The sequence below is a fragment of the Leucoraja erinacea genome, chromosome 23 (assembly GCF_028641065.1).
Source record: "Leucoraja erinacea ecotype New England chromosome 23, Leri_hhj_1, whole genome shotgun sequence".
NCBI classification, from domain to species: Eukaryota; Metazoa; Chordata; class Chondrichthyes; order Rajiformes; family Rajidae; genus Leucoraja; species Leucoraja erinaceus.
The window spans coordinates 6,612,003-6,630,056 of record NC_073399.1 but is presented as its reverse complement, the minus strand read 5'-3'; the positions used below and the strand labels follow the sequence as shown (position 1 = coordinate 6,630,056).

Below are 18,054 nucleotides of genomic sequence, written 5' to 3'. Positions count from 1 at the left end.
AACAGGCTATTGTAGATATAGTAGCTGCTGGCGGAAGCTACTGTAGAGATAGAGGACAACTAAAATGTCATTCATCATTGTCCTAAGCAGAGATCTGCTTAATACAAGTTCAGAGACTCAGACCAGACCACACGCTACCCCCCGTCTGAAGAAGGATTTCGGCCCGAAACGTTGCCTATTTCCTTCGCTCCATAGATGCTGCTGCACCCGCTGAGTTTCTCCAGCTTTTTTGTGTAACACACGCTACCCCTGCCCAGTTAGTGAATGGAGTGCCGCACACCATTTACAACCACACAAGGCAATCTGGTAATACATTAAGAATTGGAAGCAAAACCATGGTGGCAGCAACAGCATCCTGACGGAACATTCTGTGGTGTACAAGGGAAGTGTGTGTGTCAATTGTGTGAAAATCAAAATAAATAATAAGGAATAACACGGGGCTTCTGGTTGCCTAAAACTTTAGTTTATCATCTCCCTCCTCTTTGTGACTTTGTGGCCTTCTGCCCTGTTACTGTATGCAAGACCCAAAGTAGCATTTCATCTTCTGTCAGGGTTGCTGCAGCCATCCTGGCATAATAATGTATTATTTAACTTTAGATAATGTGATCTTGCTTCCTGTCCATATATGAATCATTTCTGTCCTGCCATCCTTTTCCCCTCTATATATAGTCTGGTTACTGAGTGAGCAGCAGCTTGTCACAAGCACATCAGTAACAAATTGCACGGCGAGAGGAACTCATTCTTATCACATCCACCGTCTACACCCCATCAGTGAAATGTCCGTGGTCTCACCACATTTTGCTGTGATCTCGACTGCTTTATTCTCAAATTCAATGAATGGTCCCTCATCTGAGCCGTTAATTATTTTTCTTTCCGCAGATGCTTCCTGACATCGAAACATAGAACCATAGAAAAATAGGTGCAGGAGTAGGCCATTCGGCCCCTCAAGCCAGCACCGCCATTCAATATGATCATGGCTGATCATCTAAAATCAGTATTTAAGAAGGAACTACAGATGCTGGAAAATCGAAGGTAGACAAAAGTGCTGGAGAAACTCAGCGGGTGCAGCAGCATCTATGGAGCGAAGGAAATGGGCAACGTTTCGGGACGAAACCCTTCTGGAAATAGGCAACGTTTCGGGCCGAAACCCGGAAGGGTTTCGGCCCGAAACGTTACCTATTTCCTTAGCTCCATAGATGCTGCTGCACCCGCTGAGTTACTCCAGCACTTTTGTCTACCATCTAAAATCCGTACGCCATTCCTGGTTTTTCCCCATATCCCTTGATTCCATTAGCCCTAAGAGCTAAATCTAAAGGGGCTGTCCCACTTTTCGGCGAATGCTGGCGTCATTGACTGATGTATCAGGGTCGCCAAAAGATTTTGAATATTTCAAAATCCAGCGGTGAAAAAAAACAATGTCGCGACACTTGAAAATATCACGCCACATATTTTTCGGTGACCTGATACATCAATCAATGATGCCGGCAGTCGCCGAAAAGTGGAGACATGCCCTTAACTCTCTCTTGAAAACATCCAGTGAATTGGCCTCCGCAGCCATCTGTGGCAGAGAATTCCACAGATTCACAACTATCTGGGTGATTTTTTTTTCTCCTCAACTCAGTCCTAAATGGCCTGCCCCTTATTCTTAAACTGTGACCCCTGGTTCTGGACTCCCCCAACATTGCGAACATTTTTTCCAGCATCTGGCCTGTCCAACCCTTTAAGAATTGTATATGTTTCTATAAGGTCCCCTCTCACCCTTCTAAAATCCAGTACATACAAGCCCAGTCGACCCATTCTTTCATCATATGTCAGTCCCGCCATCCCCGGAATTAACCTGGTGAATCTACGCTGCACTGCCCCAATAGCAATAATGTCCTTCCTCAAATTAGGAGACCACAATTGCACACAATACTTTGGGTGCAGTCTCACCAGGGCCGTGTACAACTGCAATAGAACCTCCTTGCTCCTATACTCAGTTCCTCTTGCAATGAAGGCCAACATGACATTAGCTGTCTTCACTGCCTGCTGTACCTTTTATGCTTACTTTCAGTGACTGATGTACACGCACACCCAGGTCTCGTTGCATCTCCTCTTTTCCTAATCTTGCATATTTTTCAGCATTTTTCATATTTCTTATCCTACTCATACCAATCTGGCCTGCTGAACAGCTCCCACCCACCACCTTATCATTGACCACTCATTGCACAACTCAAGAAGCATATTGTGCTAGTAATTACACCCATTAGGCCATTTGATGAATCCTATCAAAGCCATTGCCTTTGTACCACACATCCCCTTCCGCACCTTTCTCTGACTGCAGACTAATTTGCATCTCTCTTCTTCAGTTCTGCTGAAGTGTTACAGACCCAAAAAGTCAACGGTGGCACAGTGGTAGAGTTGCTACCTTACAGTGCTTGCAGTGCCAGAGACCCGGGTTTGATCCCGACTACGGGTGCTGTCTGTACGGAGTTTGTACGTTCTCCCCGTGACTGCATGGGTTTTCTCCAAAATCTTTGGTTTTCTTCCATACTCTAAAGGCATACAGGATTGTAGGTTAATTGGCTTAGTGTATCTTGTCCCCTAGTGTATGTAGGATAGTGTTAATGTGCAGGGATCGCTGGTCGGTGCAGACCCGGTGGGCCGAAGGGCCTGTTTCCGCTCTGTATCACTAAAACTAAAAGGTTTCACTCTCCACAGATGCTGCCTGACCTGCCAGGTTTTCCAACATTTTCTCTCTTCATGTTAATTGTGCGAGTTGCCCTCTGTGGTGTATGGAGCGTTATGAATCTATGCTTGCCCATGAGTGTCTGTCTGTAGCTTGTTCATGGTGGGGCAGTACAAGCTTGCAAACATAGAAACATAGAAACATAGAAATTAGGTGCAGGAGTAGGCCATTTGGCCCTTCGAGCCTGCACCGCCATTCAATATCATGGCTGATCATCCAACTCAGTATCCCGTACCTGCCTTCTCTCCATACCCCTGATCCCCTTAGCCACAAGGGCCACATCTAACTCCCTCTTAAATATAGCCAATGAACTGGCCTCAACTACCCTCTGTGGCAGAGAGTTCCAGAGAGTCACCACTCTCTGTGTGAAAAAAGTTCTTCTCATCTCGGTTTTAAAGGATTTCCCCCTTATCCTTAAGCTGTGACCCCTTGTCCTGGACTTCCCTAACATCGGGAACAATCTTCCTGCATCTAGCCTGTCCAACCCCTTAAGAATTTTGTAAGTTTCTATAAGATCCCCTCTCAATCTCCTAAATTCTAGAGAGTATAAACCAAGTCTATCCAGTCTATCTTCATAAGACAGTCCTGACATCCCAGGAATCAGTCTGGTGAACCGTCTCTACACTCCCTCTATGGCAATAATGTCCTTCCTCAGATTTGGAGACCAAAACTGTACGCAATACTCCAGGTGTGGTCTCACCAAGACCCTGTACAACCTGTGGTGAGAGGCTAGCCCCACTTACCCTTAGGTTCACGTGACAACCTGGTAAGTGACAATATGCGAGGGGGTTTCTGCTCGTCCACCACATCGACGAAAGCATCAGAAGGCTTTCGCTATAGCTCTAGAGTCTCACACAAACCTTGATGTATCTGCTGCAGAAAATAATCAACTTTGGCTTCTGTTGCTTTCCAGCTGAATGGTCTTAATGTAACTCGATAAATAACCCTGGTGTGAAGCAAACATACTGTTTATATTTTTTGTCTTTCAGTGTTCCCACTATTGTTTGTTATACCTTGGACAATTTCAAAGATTATCTATGAAAATGAATGGTAAGAACTTCCAGAAAAATAATTAATAGCTGGATTACATTAATATTATAAGCCCTTGAAAGATACTCAAGCTTTCTAACATCACATTTCTGGACAGTATTCAAGAGAAAGTTCATTATACTTGATGAGTTCTCCTTCACCTCATGTCATTTTCTCCTTTGCTGCCTCTATTACTTCATAAATATTATTCTCATTTGAAATCCTATGTTATCCTCAAGTCAAGGTTTACTGCAGTTTTCAGTCCTGTTCTAGCTAAGTCCACAGATACATCTAATTAGAAATGATTTGTCTCGCAACAATTCCCTCAACTCACTTTCTCATTGTGCCGGGACCAAAATACATCACACAGTTGTCTCATTATTTTCACAGTCCTTCATCCTCCTCCTATAATGAGCGGATGTGGAGAGGATGTTTCCACTAGTGGAGGAGTCTAAGTCCAGAGGCCATAGCCTCAGAATAAAAGCACGTTCCCTTAGGAAGGAGATGAGGAGGAATTTCTTTAGTCAGAGGGTGGTGAATCTGTGGAAAGATGTGGGGGCCAAGTCAATTGATATTTTTAAGGCAAAGGTAGATAGATTTTTGATTAGTACAGGTGTCAGAGGTTATATGGAGAAGGCAGGAGAATGGGATTAAGAGGGAAAGATAGATCAGCCATGATTGAATGGTGGATTAGATGATGGGCCGATTAACCTAACTCTGCCTTTATCACATGTATTTATGAATCTTCAGCATTTATCCTCATTTCCTCCAATCCTTTTTCCCTTTTAGGGTCTTTTTACTGAGAAATCATTCAATAATATCTGGATTACAAAGTATTCACTTTTACCCTTTTCAATCTTTCTACTGACTTACACAATGACTTTTAGCCATCAATATTCTTCAGATTAAGAAACATAAAGACAATAAAGAGAGCAGTTAATTTTTAATTCATTTTCAGGTCCTGGGCAACGTGAGCTCGGACAGCAAGTAGTGCCTGACTTTAATTCTGCTTGAGATGAGAATGTTGAGCTGCCACTGTAGTCCTTCTGGTAAAACTATTCCCACAAGGATGTTTGGGAAGAGATGTTTTAAGTGATGTTGAAGAAACAGTTAGACAGGTACATGGATAGGACAGGTTTGGTGAGATATGGGCCAAACGCGGGCAGGCGGGATTAATGTAGCTGGGACATGTTGGCCGGAGTGGGTAAATTGGGCCGAAGGGACTGTTTCCATGCTGTATCATTCTATGACTCTATGACTCTATGAATTACAAAATTTAGACCCAGTGATGATAAAGGACCGGTAATATATTTCCAGGTCAAGTTGATGAATGACTTACGCCCGTGTCCCACTTAGGAAACCTGAACGGAGACCTCTGGAGACTTTGTGCCCCACCCAAGGTTTCCGTGTGGTTCCAGGAGGTTCCTGGAGGTTTTTGTCAGTCTCCCTAATTGTTTCGAAAGTGGTTTGCACTTCCCCTATGTTCCGGCGATTATTTCAAAAAATTCAAAACCGCCCGCGATTAAAAATAGGTTGCCGTTTTAAAAATCGGTAATTCTTTAGTCGAAGCCGGTTGCGATGCTAGATGAAGGTGGTCGCCTGAGGTTGCAGGTAGTGAAAGATCTTACCTTCCACTACCTGCAACCTCCGGCAACCACCTGCAACCTCCAGCAACCACCTGCAACCTCCAGCAACCACCTTCAACTAACATCGCAACCGGCTTCGACTAGATAATTACCGATTTTTAAGACGGCAACCTATTTTTAGTTGCGGCTGGTTTTGAATTATATGAAATAATCGCCGGAACATAGAAGCGGAAACAACTATCGACCATTAGGGAGACTGACAAAAACCTCCGGGAACCGCACGGAAACCTTGGGTGGGGCGCAAGTGGGACAGGGTCATAGATTTGGAAGAGAGTATACATGTAGAGGTGTCATTGTTTATCTGGGTGAACAAGATTGCAGGATTGAGAGCAGCTGGGTGAATAACTGCAATGGCAATAGCTGTCAATGTTCGTAAACACCTTTGCAATAAAGTTGTTTCCTGGTTTTTGACATTTGAAAGAATTAATTTAACCTTTAACAGGAGGGTAACTCTGCTAAAATTGATGCATTTAGATGCACTATGACCATAATGGGAAATGGAAGACACATTATGTTTGACACCCTGGCTAATGTCTCTGGGCAAGAGACTCCATGCACCTACCCAATCTATTCCTCTCATGATTTTATACACTGAGCAAAAATGATTACAGTGTCAAAACTAATGACCCATTTCACAATCAGTAATTAAATGAAGTCAACAGAATAATTTAACAGCAATAATGCAATTATGTTTTTTTCAAAAATGTAGATGTAATTCTTAAAAATGATAACTATATTTTCATGTGTTAGGTGCTGGGTTAGAAATCAAAACATGGGCATCTGGTGGATCATTAGGGGACCAGTGATGTTTGCAATAATAGTAAGTATGGCAACTTGTTGGTATATTTGTGATTAAAATATTTTGGAAATGGGTCAATAGTCGTTCAGCATGAATTTCCATCTTGTGATGGATGAATAACCTCATGTGTTCACAGTCACAGCTACTTCACCAATCGTGCTACAGATCTGTATCTTTTGGTTCTGTTGTTAGAGAAACAAGAAGGGTCAGTGTTAGTGTGTGGGGATCGCTGGTCGGTGTGGACTCGGTGGGCCGAAGGGCCTGTTTCCTTGCTGTATCTCTAAACTAAACTAAACACTGGAATTGACAAAGGCAATAAAAAAACATATTTCCGTAAGGCTGCAGATAGACACAAGAAGCTGGAGTAACTCAGCGGGTCAGACAGCATCCCTGGAGAAAGGGAATAGGTGACGTTTCGGATCGAGACCCTTCTTCAGACTAGGCTGCCTTGGTTTATGCTCAAAACAAACCCTGTGGCCTTGAGCACCAGCTATTAACCCTCCAGTTAATGAAGAGTGATCCTGCTACATGCATTCTTTCAAGTAAGATATTGCATTTGGTTGACAATGCTTCAGATGATCATGAATATTCCATTTCACTTCTCAAGTAGCAACAAATTTCCCCTGTACCTTGACCAAACATTCCTCAACACTCCTCAACATTCCTCCTTCCAACAACTTCAGCAAAAGGAGAATGTCGTCGGTCATTCACCTTATATTTTAATAGTTACCTCATTTCTATACAATCTGTTTAAAATTTAAGTGTAAGCATTCATTGCATTTTGATTGTTCTTCCCTTTTATTCCTTCTGGCAGTTGAATTTCTATATATTCATAAAGATCTTGAAAACATTGCTTTCCAAACTGAAAGCCCAACAAAGGCGATTTAACGACTACAAATACAGGTACATGATTTATTCCGAACCTAATGATTCTGTGCGCTCTGCTGCATTTACAATGAAACTATGAGATAGTAACATCGGAGCCACCTGGCCTAAATGGACACAACTTCATTGCATTTTTAAAAACCTTTTTCCCTCCTTTGAAATGTTTAGTGGCTTGACGTGAAATCTTGGAAGAGCTCAAGCTTACAGAGATTGATAACAGGGTCAGCCTCGAGCATACACGAATATTTCAAGGGACTTAACAAAGGCAAACAGACTGCAAAATATTTTTGCTGTTACCATTGTTGGCATTGTGGTTTTGGTGGCAGTACAATTGACAGCCAAACTATGTCCTTGAATCAGTGGCAGCATCTCATAGTTCACTTGGGCAGCTTACATCCCAGTGGTATGAAAATTGACTTCTCTAACTTCAAGTAACACTTGCTTTCCTTTTCTCTCCGTCCCTCCCCCACCCTCCTTCTCCGACTAGTTTCACTGTCCTCCTGATTAATTTTACAGATATCTGCTTGATCATATGCCTCTTCCCCTCAGCTAACAATGAGCCATTCTACATTTCCTTAATCATCGTCTGTTTTGATCTGTCCTTTTCACATTTCCCTTCTATATCTCTTATCTCCCCGTCCCCTGACTCAGTCTGAAGAAGGGTCTCGACCCGGAACGTCACCCAATCCTTCCCTCCAGAGATGCTGCCTGTCCCGCTGAGTTACTCCAGCATTTTGTGTCTTTCTTCAATATCCTTTAACTTGCCACACATTAAGCGAGTGCATTGTGGCCTTTCCTTACCTCGGGATTTGGCTAATCCTCGATTAATTTTGCTCTAGGTCAATGGAACTATGTGGGAAACCAAATTGCAATCAATATATTTTATTAATGGTGGCAGTGCAAGCATTGTAATTGTACTCCACCACCTTGCATCAACAAGGGGGATATTGGTCAGGCTTTGCTGACTCTAACAAGGCCCAATGAGCTGCAAATATTTGAAAGTTACGTTAGGAATCAAGCTTGGTTGGCTATGATATTCCTCATCAGTCAGTTGTCAGCTTAACTTCTCTATCTTGCTCTCATCTGTCACCTTGAAGTGTAGTTTTAATAGTCAAATGACATCTGAGGAATTAAATCCAGCAACAAGGATAGAAACATAGAAACATAGAAATTAGGTGCAGGAGTAGGCCATTCGGCCCTTCGAGCCTGCACCGCCATTCAATATGATCATGGCTGATCATCCAACTCAGTATCCCGTACCTGCCTTCTCTCCATACCCCCTGATCCCCCTAGCCACAAGGGCCACATCTAACTCCCTCTTAAATATAGCCAATGAACTGGCCTCAACTACCCTCTGTGGCAGAGAGTTCCAGAGATTCATCACTCTCTGTGTGAAAAAGGTTCTTCTCATCTCGGTTTTAAAGGATATCCCCTTTATCCTTAAGCTGTGACCCCTTGTCCTGGACTTCCCTAACATCGGGAACAATCTTCCTGCATCTAGCCTGTCCAACCCCTTAAGAATTTTGTAAGTTTCTATAAGATCCCCTCTCAATCTTCTAAATTCTAGAGAGTATAAACCAAGTCTATCCAGTCTTTCTTCATAAGACAGTCCTGACATCCCAGGAATCAGTCTGGTGAACCGTCTCTGCACTCCCTCTATGGCAATAATGTCCTTCCTCAGATTTGGAGACCAAAACTGTACGCAATACTCCAGGTGTGGTCTCACCAAGACCCTGTACAACTGCAGTAGAACCTCTCTGCTCCTATACTCAAATCCTTTTGCAATGAAAGCTAACATACCATTCGCTTTCTTTACTGCCTGCTGCACCTGCATGCCTACCTTCAATGACTGGTGTACCATGACACCCAGGTCTCGCTGCATCTCCCCCTTTCCCAATCGGCCACCATTTAGATAATAGTCTGCTTTCCTGTTTTTGCCAAGGATAATACATAGATAGAGTGAACAGTCAGAAACTTTTGCCCAGGGTGGAAATGCCCATTACTTGAGGGCATAACTATAAGATGAGAGAGTGAAAGTTTAATGGAAATATGTAGGGCCAGTTTTTAACACAGAGAATAGCGGGGGGCCTGGAATACATTTCCGGGGATGGTGGTGGAGGAAGATACAATAGTGACATTCAAGAGGCTTTTAGATACCAACATGGAAGTGTAGGAATAGAGAGATATCTCTAGGTTTTGAGATAGTTAGGGTGGTCACGGTGGCGCAGCGGTAGAGTTGCAGCCTTACAGCGAATGCAGTACCAGGAGACCCAGGTTCGATCCCGACTACGGGCGCTGTCTGCACAGAGTTTGTACGTTCTCCCCGTGACCGGCGTGGATTTTCTCCGAGATCTTCAGTTTCCTCCCACACTCCCGTAAAAGACGTACAGGTTTGTAGGTTAATTGGCTTGGTAAATGTAAAAAAAGTCCCTAGTGGGTGTAGGATAGTGTTAAGATGCGGGGATCGCAGACCCCAGTGGGCCGAAGGGCCTGTTTCCGTGCTATATCTCTAAAGTAAACTAAACTAAAAAAAAATGGATCGTATAGAGGCAGGTGATATGTTGAACTTGGCATCATGTCCGGGCCAATGTGTGGGCTGAAGGGCCTTTCCTGTGCTGTACTGTTCTATGTTCTACGTTAATACCTTCAAAAAGGTGGTTGGGGAATAGAGGTAAATTAAATGCTGCTGATCGCAGCTTAAGTACAGATTAAGTTAAGGTAGAGAGCATAATGATTGGTTGCATCATGGCCCTGTTCACCAACTCGAACACCCAGGAACACCAGAGATTACAAAAAGAGGCAGACTCCATCCGATCCATCTTGGGCACTGAGCTCCCCCCACACAGTCCTGTCCACCCTCTCATTTCACTCCTACCATTGGGAAGAAAATATACGAGTCTGAAAACTGTGACCACCAGGTTCAAGAATAGCTTCGTCCTGATAAACATCAAACTCTTGAACATTAACCCAGAGAATGGTGCACCTTTCTAAATGTATCATTTCATCAACGTCTCTGCATTGAGTTCCCATTTTACTGCCATAGTTTTCAGACCATGTTTATCCTCTTATATTCTAAAGCTGTTCTCATTGCTGTCTGTTCAATGTGTCAGTGAATACATGCATCGTGGTAATAATGCCTGGGTTTCATTAATCTGCTAGCAATGGTTAAAGCGTTGAGAGGAACACTCTTAAATTGAACCAAATATGTACTAAGCATCAAGCCTAACATACTGTTAAACGATTCAATCCTAAAATACCATGTGACTAAACATTTAGAATGGACATAAACAGTTCCCGAGCTTCGCATACTAATTGTCTTGTACTGTATATACTCTTATGATTTATTCATTCCAAGTAATGTTCTCTCCATATGGGAATAGATTGGACTCGGCGAGTATGGAGCTGTTTGATGAATTTGATGTCAGATACTGGGAAATATCAAAGGCACGATTACATTATAATCCGAGCCTCCTGAAGAAGGGTCTTCAGCCGAAGCATTACCTGTTCCTTTTCTCCAGAGATGCTGTCTAACCCTCTGTGTTACTCCAGCTCTTTGTGTCTATCTTCAGTTTAAACCTGCACTTGCAATTCCTTCCTTTTTTCTTCTAGTTCCCCCTTGTCTCATAATCATCATCATACCTTATTAGCCGTATGTTTTGCAACATACGAGGAATTTCATTTGCCATACAGTCATACCAATAAAAAGCAACAGAACACAAAAATACATTTTGACATAAACATCCACCACAGTGACTCCTCCACATTCCTCACTGTGATGGAAGGCGGAAAAAAGTTCAAACTCTTCCCTTCTTTGTTATCTCGTGGTCGGGGGCCTCGAGCCTTCTGTTGATGGGGCAATCTTGCCTCCAGTAGCCAACGGTTTGGACCCTTGTGTCGGGGCAATCAAGTTCCTGCACCGGGGGGGAATTTCAGCTCCCCCACTCTAGGCAATCAGACCCCGGGTCGGGGCTGGTCGAAACCTTTTGCATCATTTGGAGCTTCCCGACATCAGTCTCTACCCGAGACTGCGAGCTCCTCGATGGTGAAATCCGCAGGCCACGGTTGGAGCGTCGATCCCAGGCAAGGGATCAGCTCTGATGATAAGTCCACATCCCCGCGGTGGGGCTCAAAGTCAGTCTCGAGCAAGGCCGCCAGCTGCATGACGTTAGGCCGCAGAGCCACCGGAGATACGATACGGAAAACAATCGCATCTCCAGCAAAGTGAGAGAATGAAAAAAAGTTTCTCCTGACCCCCTCCCCCACCTCTCACACAATACGCACCAGAGAACATTAATACAAACTTTTAAAACACACTAAAAAAATGTTTTTAAATGAAAAGACAGACAGATTCTTGCAGCTCCCCCTGGTGGAATTAGCGTGGTTTTAGTGTCAGCTCAAATCAGGTGCTAACTGCTAATTCATCCTGGTCTTATCACTGTTCGGACGTATACATAAAAACAAAGCATTGCAGCATTGCCCTTACAACCTACCTCAGAATCCAATTCTTACATAAAGAATGGCCCTTAACATGAACTTACATCATCATCAGATCATCAAAGACCCCTCACACCCCAACCATGGACTGTTTGCCCTCCTCCCATCAGGGAGGCGGTACAGAAGCCACAGGTCACGTACTAGTAGGATGAGGAACAGCTTCTACAACAATACAATCACATTGCTGAACTCGGAGTCCTGCCGATAGATTTCTCTGGTCCCTCCGTCCCCATTGTTTAATTATTCTGTATTTCTTGATTATTCTGTATCTTCTCTCTTCCTATTTTTTTTTTTTTTTCTCTTTATGTACAACTACCACGGACTGATGCAAAACTGCATTTCGTTGTACTCATACTTGTATTTGTGCGATTACATTAAAGTTGAATTGAATTGAATTACAATTACAGCATCATGGAAGTATGGCCCGGAAAAACCAACTAGCCCAGGACTAGCTGAGAGGGAAAGGAACATTCTCTGTTTTGGCCCTTTGTTATCAACTTGAGAACTAGGAGAATCTTTAATTGACAATACAGGTAGATACAAAATGCTGGGATAACTCAACGGGACAGGCAGCATCTCTGGAGAGAAGAAATATTCCTTCTCTCCACAGATGCTGCCTATCCCGCTGAGTGACTCCAGCATTTTGTGTCTATCTTCAGTTTAAACCAGAATCTGCAGTTCCTTCGTACATGAATAGTTGGTCATTCATATACCTGATGAGTATTTGGAAGAATGCATTAATAATAAGGTCATAAGGAATACAATTAGTATTAGACCATTTGACCCATCAAGTCTACTCCGCCATTCAATCATGGCTGATCTATTTCTCCCTCCTAACCCCATTCTCCTGCCTTCTCCCCATAACCCCCGACACATGTACTGATCAAGAATCTATCTATCTATGCCCTAAAAATATCCACTGACTTTGCCTCCACAGCCTTCTGTGGCAGTATTCCACAGATTCACTACACTCTGACTAAAGAAACATCTCCTCTTCGTCCAAAAAGAATGTCCTTTAATTCTAGTCCTAGACTCTCCCACTAGAGGGAACATCCTCTCCACATTGACTCTATCCAAGCCTTTCACTATTCTGTATTTTCAATGAGGTCACCCCTCATTCATCTAAACTCCAGCGAGTACAGGCCCAGTGCCGACAAACGCTCATCGTAGGTTAATCTTCTCATTCCTGGAATCATTCTTGTAAACCTCCTCTCCAGAGCCAGCACATTCTTCCTCAGATATGGTGCCCAAAATTGCTCTCAATATTCCAAAATGCGGCCTTACCAGCACCTTATAGAGCCTCAGCATTACATTCTTGTTTTTGTATACAAGCCCTCTTGAAATAAATGCCGGAATTAAGTTTGCTTTCTTTACTACCGATTTGACTTGCAGGTTAGCCTTATGCAAATCCTACACCAGTACTCCCAAGTCACTTTGCACCTCCGATTTCTAGATTCTCACCCCATTTAGAAAATAGTCTATGCCTTTATTCCTACGACCAAAATGCATAACTTCACACTTTGTACACTATATTCCATCTGCCACTTCTCTGCCCACTCTCCCAACCTGTCTAAGTCCTTCTGCAGAGTCCTTGCTTTCTTGGATGATCAGCCATGATCATATTGAATGACGGTGCAGGCTCGAAGGGCCGAATGGCCTACTCCTGCACCTAATTTCTATGTTTCTATGTTTCTCTGCACTACCTGCCCTTCCACCCATTTTCGTATCATCGCAAACTTGGGCACAAAGCCTTCAATCCTCTTGTCCATTAATGGCAAAAACTGTGAATTACAAAGAAAATCCTATTTCTGCCAGGTTAATTTACATTGCTGCATTATGTTACATGTTTGAATTTCCACATAGCTTGGAAACAGACAAAGATTTTTACATCTTCATTTGCCACAGATGATGTTGTTATTTTATTTAAGAAGGTCAGTAGGGATAAGCCAGTTCGCTGCAGGCCAATGAGCATTACGTCAGCAATAAGGAAATATTGGAGAAAATTCTAAGAGATAGGATTAATGTTCATTTGGAAAGTAAGGGGCTGATCAAGGATCGTTAGCATGGTGTCAAATGGGGGAAATCCTGCCTCATTCATTTGATTCAGTATTTTGAGAAGGTAACTAAGAAGACTGATATAAGTAGGATGGTAGCCGTTATCTACAGCATATATTGTAGACTTTAGTAAGACCAAGTTCCACATGGTAGGGTGGTCCAGAAGGCTATGGCACATGAGATCCCAGGTAAGCTGGCTAATTGGATCCAAAATTGTCTAGGTAATAAGAACAGAGGATAGTGGTGGAAGGATGCTTTTCTAATTGTGTCTATGACTAGTGGGGTACCACAGAGAACAATGCTGGGAACTTTGTTGTTTGCAATACATATTAATACTTTGGATGTGAATGTTGAAAGTTAATAAGTTTACGGATGATATGAATATTGAAAATAGCTGGTGGTACATTTTTCGATTAACTAACATAACTGCTATCAAATAATCCATCAGAATCTGCTGTTGATGTTGATGTTGATGTCAGACCACCCACACAAGCTAATCATGGTGTTTTGTTCAATATTTTAGACTGACAAGGTCAACGTTGGTGCTGATACCACTGCTTGGGATCCACGAATTTGTATTCACCTTCCTGCTGGACGACCACATTCATGGTTTACTACTGCACATCCGACTCTTTCTTCAATTAGCGATCAGCTCATTCCAGGTAAAAAAGATTCACTTTGTACTAAGAGCCCGGACATTTAAATTTGCATTCTTTGTCTCCCTTTATAAGAAAGGTGAGGAGCATTTTCTTTCTTATTTCAAACCATAATTTCCATGCTATATGAGTAATGGATAGAAAGATGCAGCATGGAAACAGGCCCTTTGGCCCATGCGATCCAGCGCTGGGTTTTTTGTAACCTCTTTTCAACCTTTTTTATACTGAATGTTGGAAGTCCAGACATCTATGTGCCATGCGATTTTGAAGGCAAACCAAGCAATGCAATATCTATATAACAAAGTCTCATCTTGGCCACCTCCTGGTCTGCGTTGTATATTGATTTTAGAAAAAATGCTACTCTATATTGCTATGAATTTTGGTCACCTTACTCATAGTCGTCCTCTGCTGAGGCAGCTCTGAGGATTTTTCCGATCGATGAAAAATAAAAAAGTTATGAGCGTTTAAAAAATATTGAGATCAGCTGATTGGTCCTCTTACTTGTCAATGACCATGATGAAGGTAACGCCCCTTCTGGGGGCGGACAGGTCTATAAAGCTCCGGATGCCTGGACGTGAGTCAGTCACTCTGGAAGATCGCGAGGGAGAGGCCACAACCGTGAGACAACAAAGTTGTTTGGCCTGCCCTGTGTTTGAGACTGCAATGCAAATTGGAAATGGAAATGATATGAAATGGAAATTGATACAAAATGGAAATGGAAATGATAACGCCATGAATTGTTGGCCTGCCCAGTGCTTGAGACTGCAATGCAAAATGGAAATGACAATGCCATGAGATGCCATGAGATGTTTGACCTGCCCTGTGCGTGAAATGGAAATCCAAAATGGAAATGGAAATGAAATGATTTGTTTGGCCTGCCTAAAACCACTAATTCCGGTCCACAAGGCCCCTATTAGCCGAGAAACCGGTCCCTTTTGCCCAAAATGCCCGTATTAGCCTAGGAGGAGCATTTTGGCCCCCATGCCAGGCCAGGAAAAGTCCAGAAAAAGTGCCTTTCATTAAGATTTCACTCAGATTTTTTTTTTTAAAAGAGTCCCTTCGGCCCATCAGGCTTGTACTAACCCAGGAGAAGTCCCTTCGGCCCATCAGTAAGTATTCCCCCTGCAGGTATTAAACCTCACCCCAGTATTTTTCACCCTCCCTTCATTGGCTCTCTGTGCGATCCAGGAAAAGATGAAAAATGTCAAATTGATTCTCCACCCTCTAACCCCTTCTCTATCACAGAGCCTCTCACCTAGTTTTGGGCAGAATTTCTGGCAGTTTCTGAGCTGCCAGCCCACCAGGCCTAAGTGACTGAGCTGCCAGCCCAATAATCCATTCGGCCCACAATGTCCATACTAGCCCTCTGGAAACCAGTCCCTTTGTCCCTTTGGCCCACAACACCCATACTAGCGCTCCAGAAAGCCCCCCCCACTGGTCACCAATATTGGAATTGGTGGAGAGGTGGAATATTGTGTTGGGGGACCAGCCCTCCCGTGTGAACATGGGAGGGCTGGTCCCCCAATATAAAATTCTTTATATTTTTGGGGATCTTGGTACCTCTGACAAAGTCAGCATGTAATTATCCATCTCAAACTTCCCTTCACTAGATGGTAATGAGCTGGCTTCTTGAACCACTCCTGTATTCCGATAACAATTTCCAAGTAGGGCCACTGTGTGGTTATTCCCAGGACTTAGATCATTGACAATGATGGATTGATCATATACTCTCAGGTCAGGATGGTATGTGCCTTAGAGAGGGACTTGCAATTCCAATGCACTTGCTGCCCTTGTCCCTGCTACTGGTAGAGGTTGTGAGTTTAGCAGGTGCTGTTGGAGTACAAGGGCAATGCATGTTATAGATGCCACACACTGCAGCGAGTTTTATCCTGGTGAGAAGGATATTAATATCTAGCGTGGTTAATGGAATACCAGTCAAGCAAGCTGTTTTGTGCTGCATGGTGCCAATCTTCTCGAGTATTGTTAAAGCTGCACTGATGCAGCAAGAGGAGGGAGTTCCATTGTGATCCTGACTTGTGCTTTATAGGTGGTGAAAAGGCTTAGGGGAGTGCACAGATGATATCAATATCCATATCAGTTTAATTCGTCACTTGCACATAAAGTGCAAGTAAAATAAATTTGCCAGCAACACTACAATGAAAAAACAAACACACACAAAAAAAATGAAAATGTAACACAAACATCCACAGCATTCATCACTGTGGTTGAAGGCACAACATTTGGCCAGTCCTCCTCCATTTCCCCCGTGGTCAGGACCTCAATGAATCAATACTGGCAGGATCCCCAGCCTTGGACTGCTATTGTAGCCACAGCACTTGCATGGCTGTTCCTGAGATGGTGGAAATAATGCCATTGAATCTCAAAGTCAGGATTAATTCAAACACAATCTCATCTGAATGTTAAGAATGTGAAGTTGTAAGTGTTTTTGTGGATTGGAATATCTCAATGAGCATTTCAAATTGGTTCTTAATGACTACATTCCTTGGAATACAAATGATAGCAGAGGGATACTTTGGAGCAGGCTTGCTCACAGACTGTCGAAGGGCTGGTAAAGTGAGAGAACTTCAAAAGAATCATATGGTCAAATGGTCAATGAAACCAATCTGTCACGCCTTCAAAATGATTGAATCAGGGCCAGTGTCCCTTTCCTTCTCTTAACCTCAGCTCGGTTCAATGAATTCTTTACCCTGGCCATGCAGAGATGATCATAGCTTCAGTATATTGCACACTAACAGTCCTGTCCCACGGTACGAGTTCATCCCAAGAGCTCTCCCGAGTTTAAAAAAAATCAAACTCGTGGTAAGCACAGAGAATGAACGCAGCGGGTATGTCGGAGCTCGGGGACGTCTCTTAGCGGCTCGTAACGCTAACGGCAGGTACTCGGGGAGACTCGCTAACGGCAGGTAAGCACGGGAAGACTCGTGAAGATTTTTCAACATGTTGAAAAATGTCCACGAGAGCCCCGAGTACCGACGAGTGGCCATTACCGTAAATCTCCGAGTTCGAATCAGGGGCAAACTCGGGGAGAGCTCTTGGAATGAACCCGTACCGTGGGACAGGGCTTTAACAATGGATACGTACATCTCTATAAACAGTGATGACCTTTCCCTTCACTTGCCCATCTCACTTTACATTTCAAAGCTGCAGAACTACTTTTTGTGAAAGGCGTTAGTTAGGGATTGCTTGTTCTGACCTGGAGTATTCCTATTTCAAATATCTAACTCAGCTAAGTTCTGTCAAACTCTGAATGATTTCAGGCCTTCACAATACAAAGTAATATTTACCAGTCAGCACTCGTCTCCTTTGGTCGATGGGATTACTTGTTCTGATCTATTAGTGTCCTTATTTCAAATATATCACTCTCAGCTGCATTCTTAAACAGCAAGAGATTTTACACAAAAAAGCTGGATCAGCGGGTCACAGCATCTATGGAGCGAAGGAAATAGGCAACGTTTCGGGCCGAAACGTTGCTGCTGCACCCGCTGAGTTTCTCCAGCTTTTTTGTGTAACCTTCGATTCTCCAGCATCTGCAGTTCCCTCTTAAACACAGAGATTTCAGGACCTCGTTATGCAAAGTGATATTTACCAGCCGACACTGCCCTCTTTTGGTAGTCAAAGGTAAAACAGAAGACAGATGGCCATGTTTTGCCATACCTAACTTTAAGTAAAAACTTCAATTTATTTAGAACTTATGACATCCGTTGAAGAATATTTAACCTGTTTTGGAGCCATTGACGTGTA

General features: G+C 43.2%; 1 protein-coding gene across 1 annotated transcript in view; it reads left to right on the top strand.

The window, feature by feature from the left end:
* LOC129708216 (glucagon-like peptide 2 receptor) overlaps positions 1-18,054 on the top strand; it is a 105,395-nt gene that overhangs the window by 82,030 nt on the left and 5,311 nt on the right. Inside the window, exons 8-11 of the mRNA XM_055653839.1 lie at positions 3,718-3,778; positions 6,154-6,223; positions 7,017-7,105; positions 14,160-14,298. Coding sequence (XP_055509814.1) covers positions 3,718-3,778; positions 6,154-6,223; positions 7,017-7,105; positions 14,160-14,298 — 359 coding nt within the window. The remainder of the gene's footprint in view (positions 1-3,717; positions 3,779-6,153; positions 6,224-7,016; positions 7,106-14,159; positions 14,299-18,054) is intronic.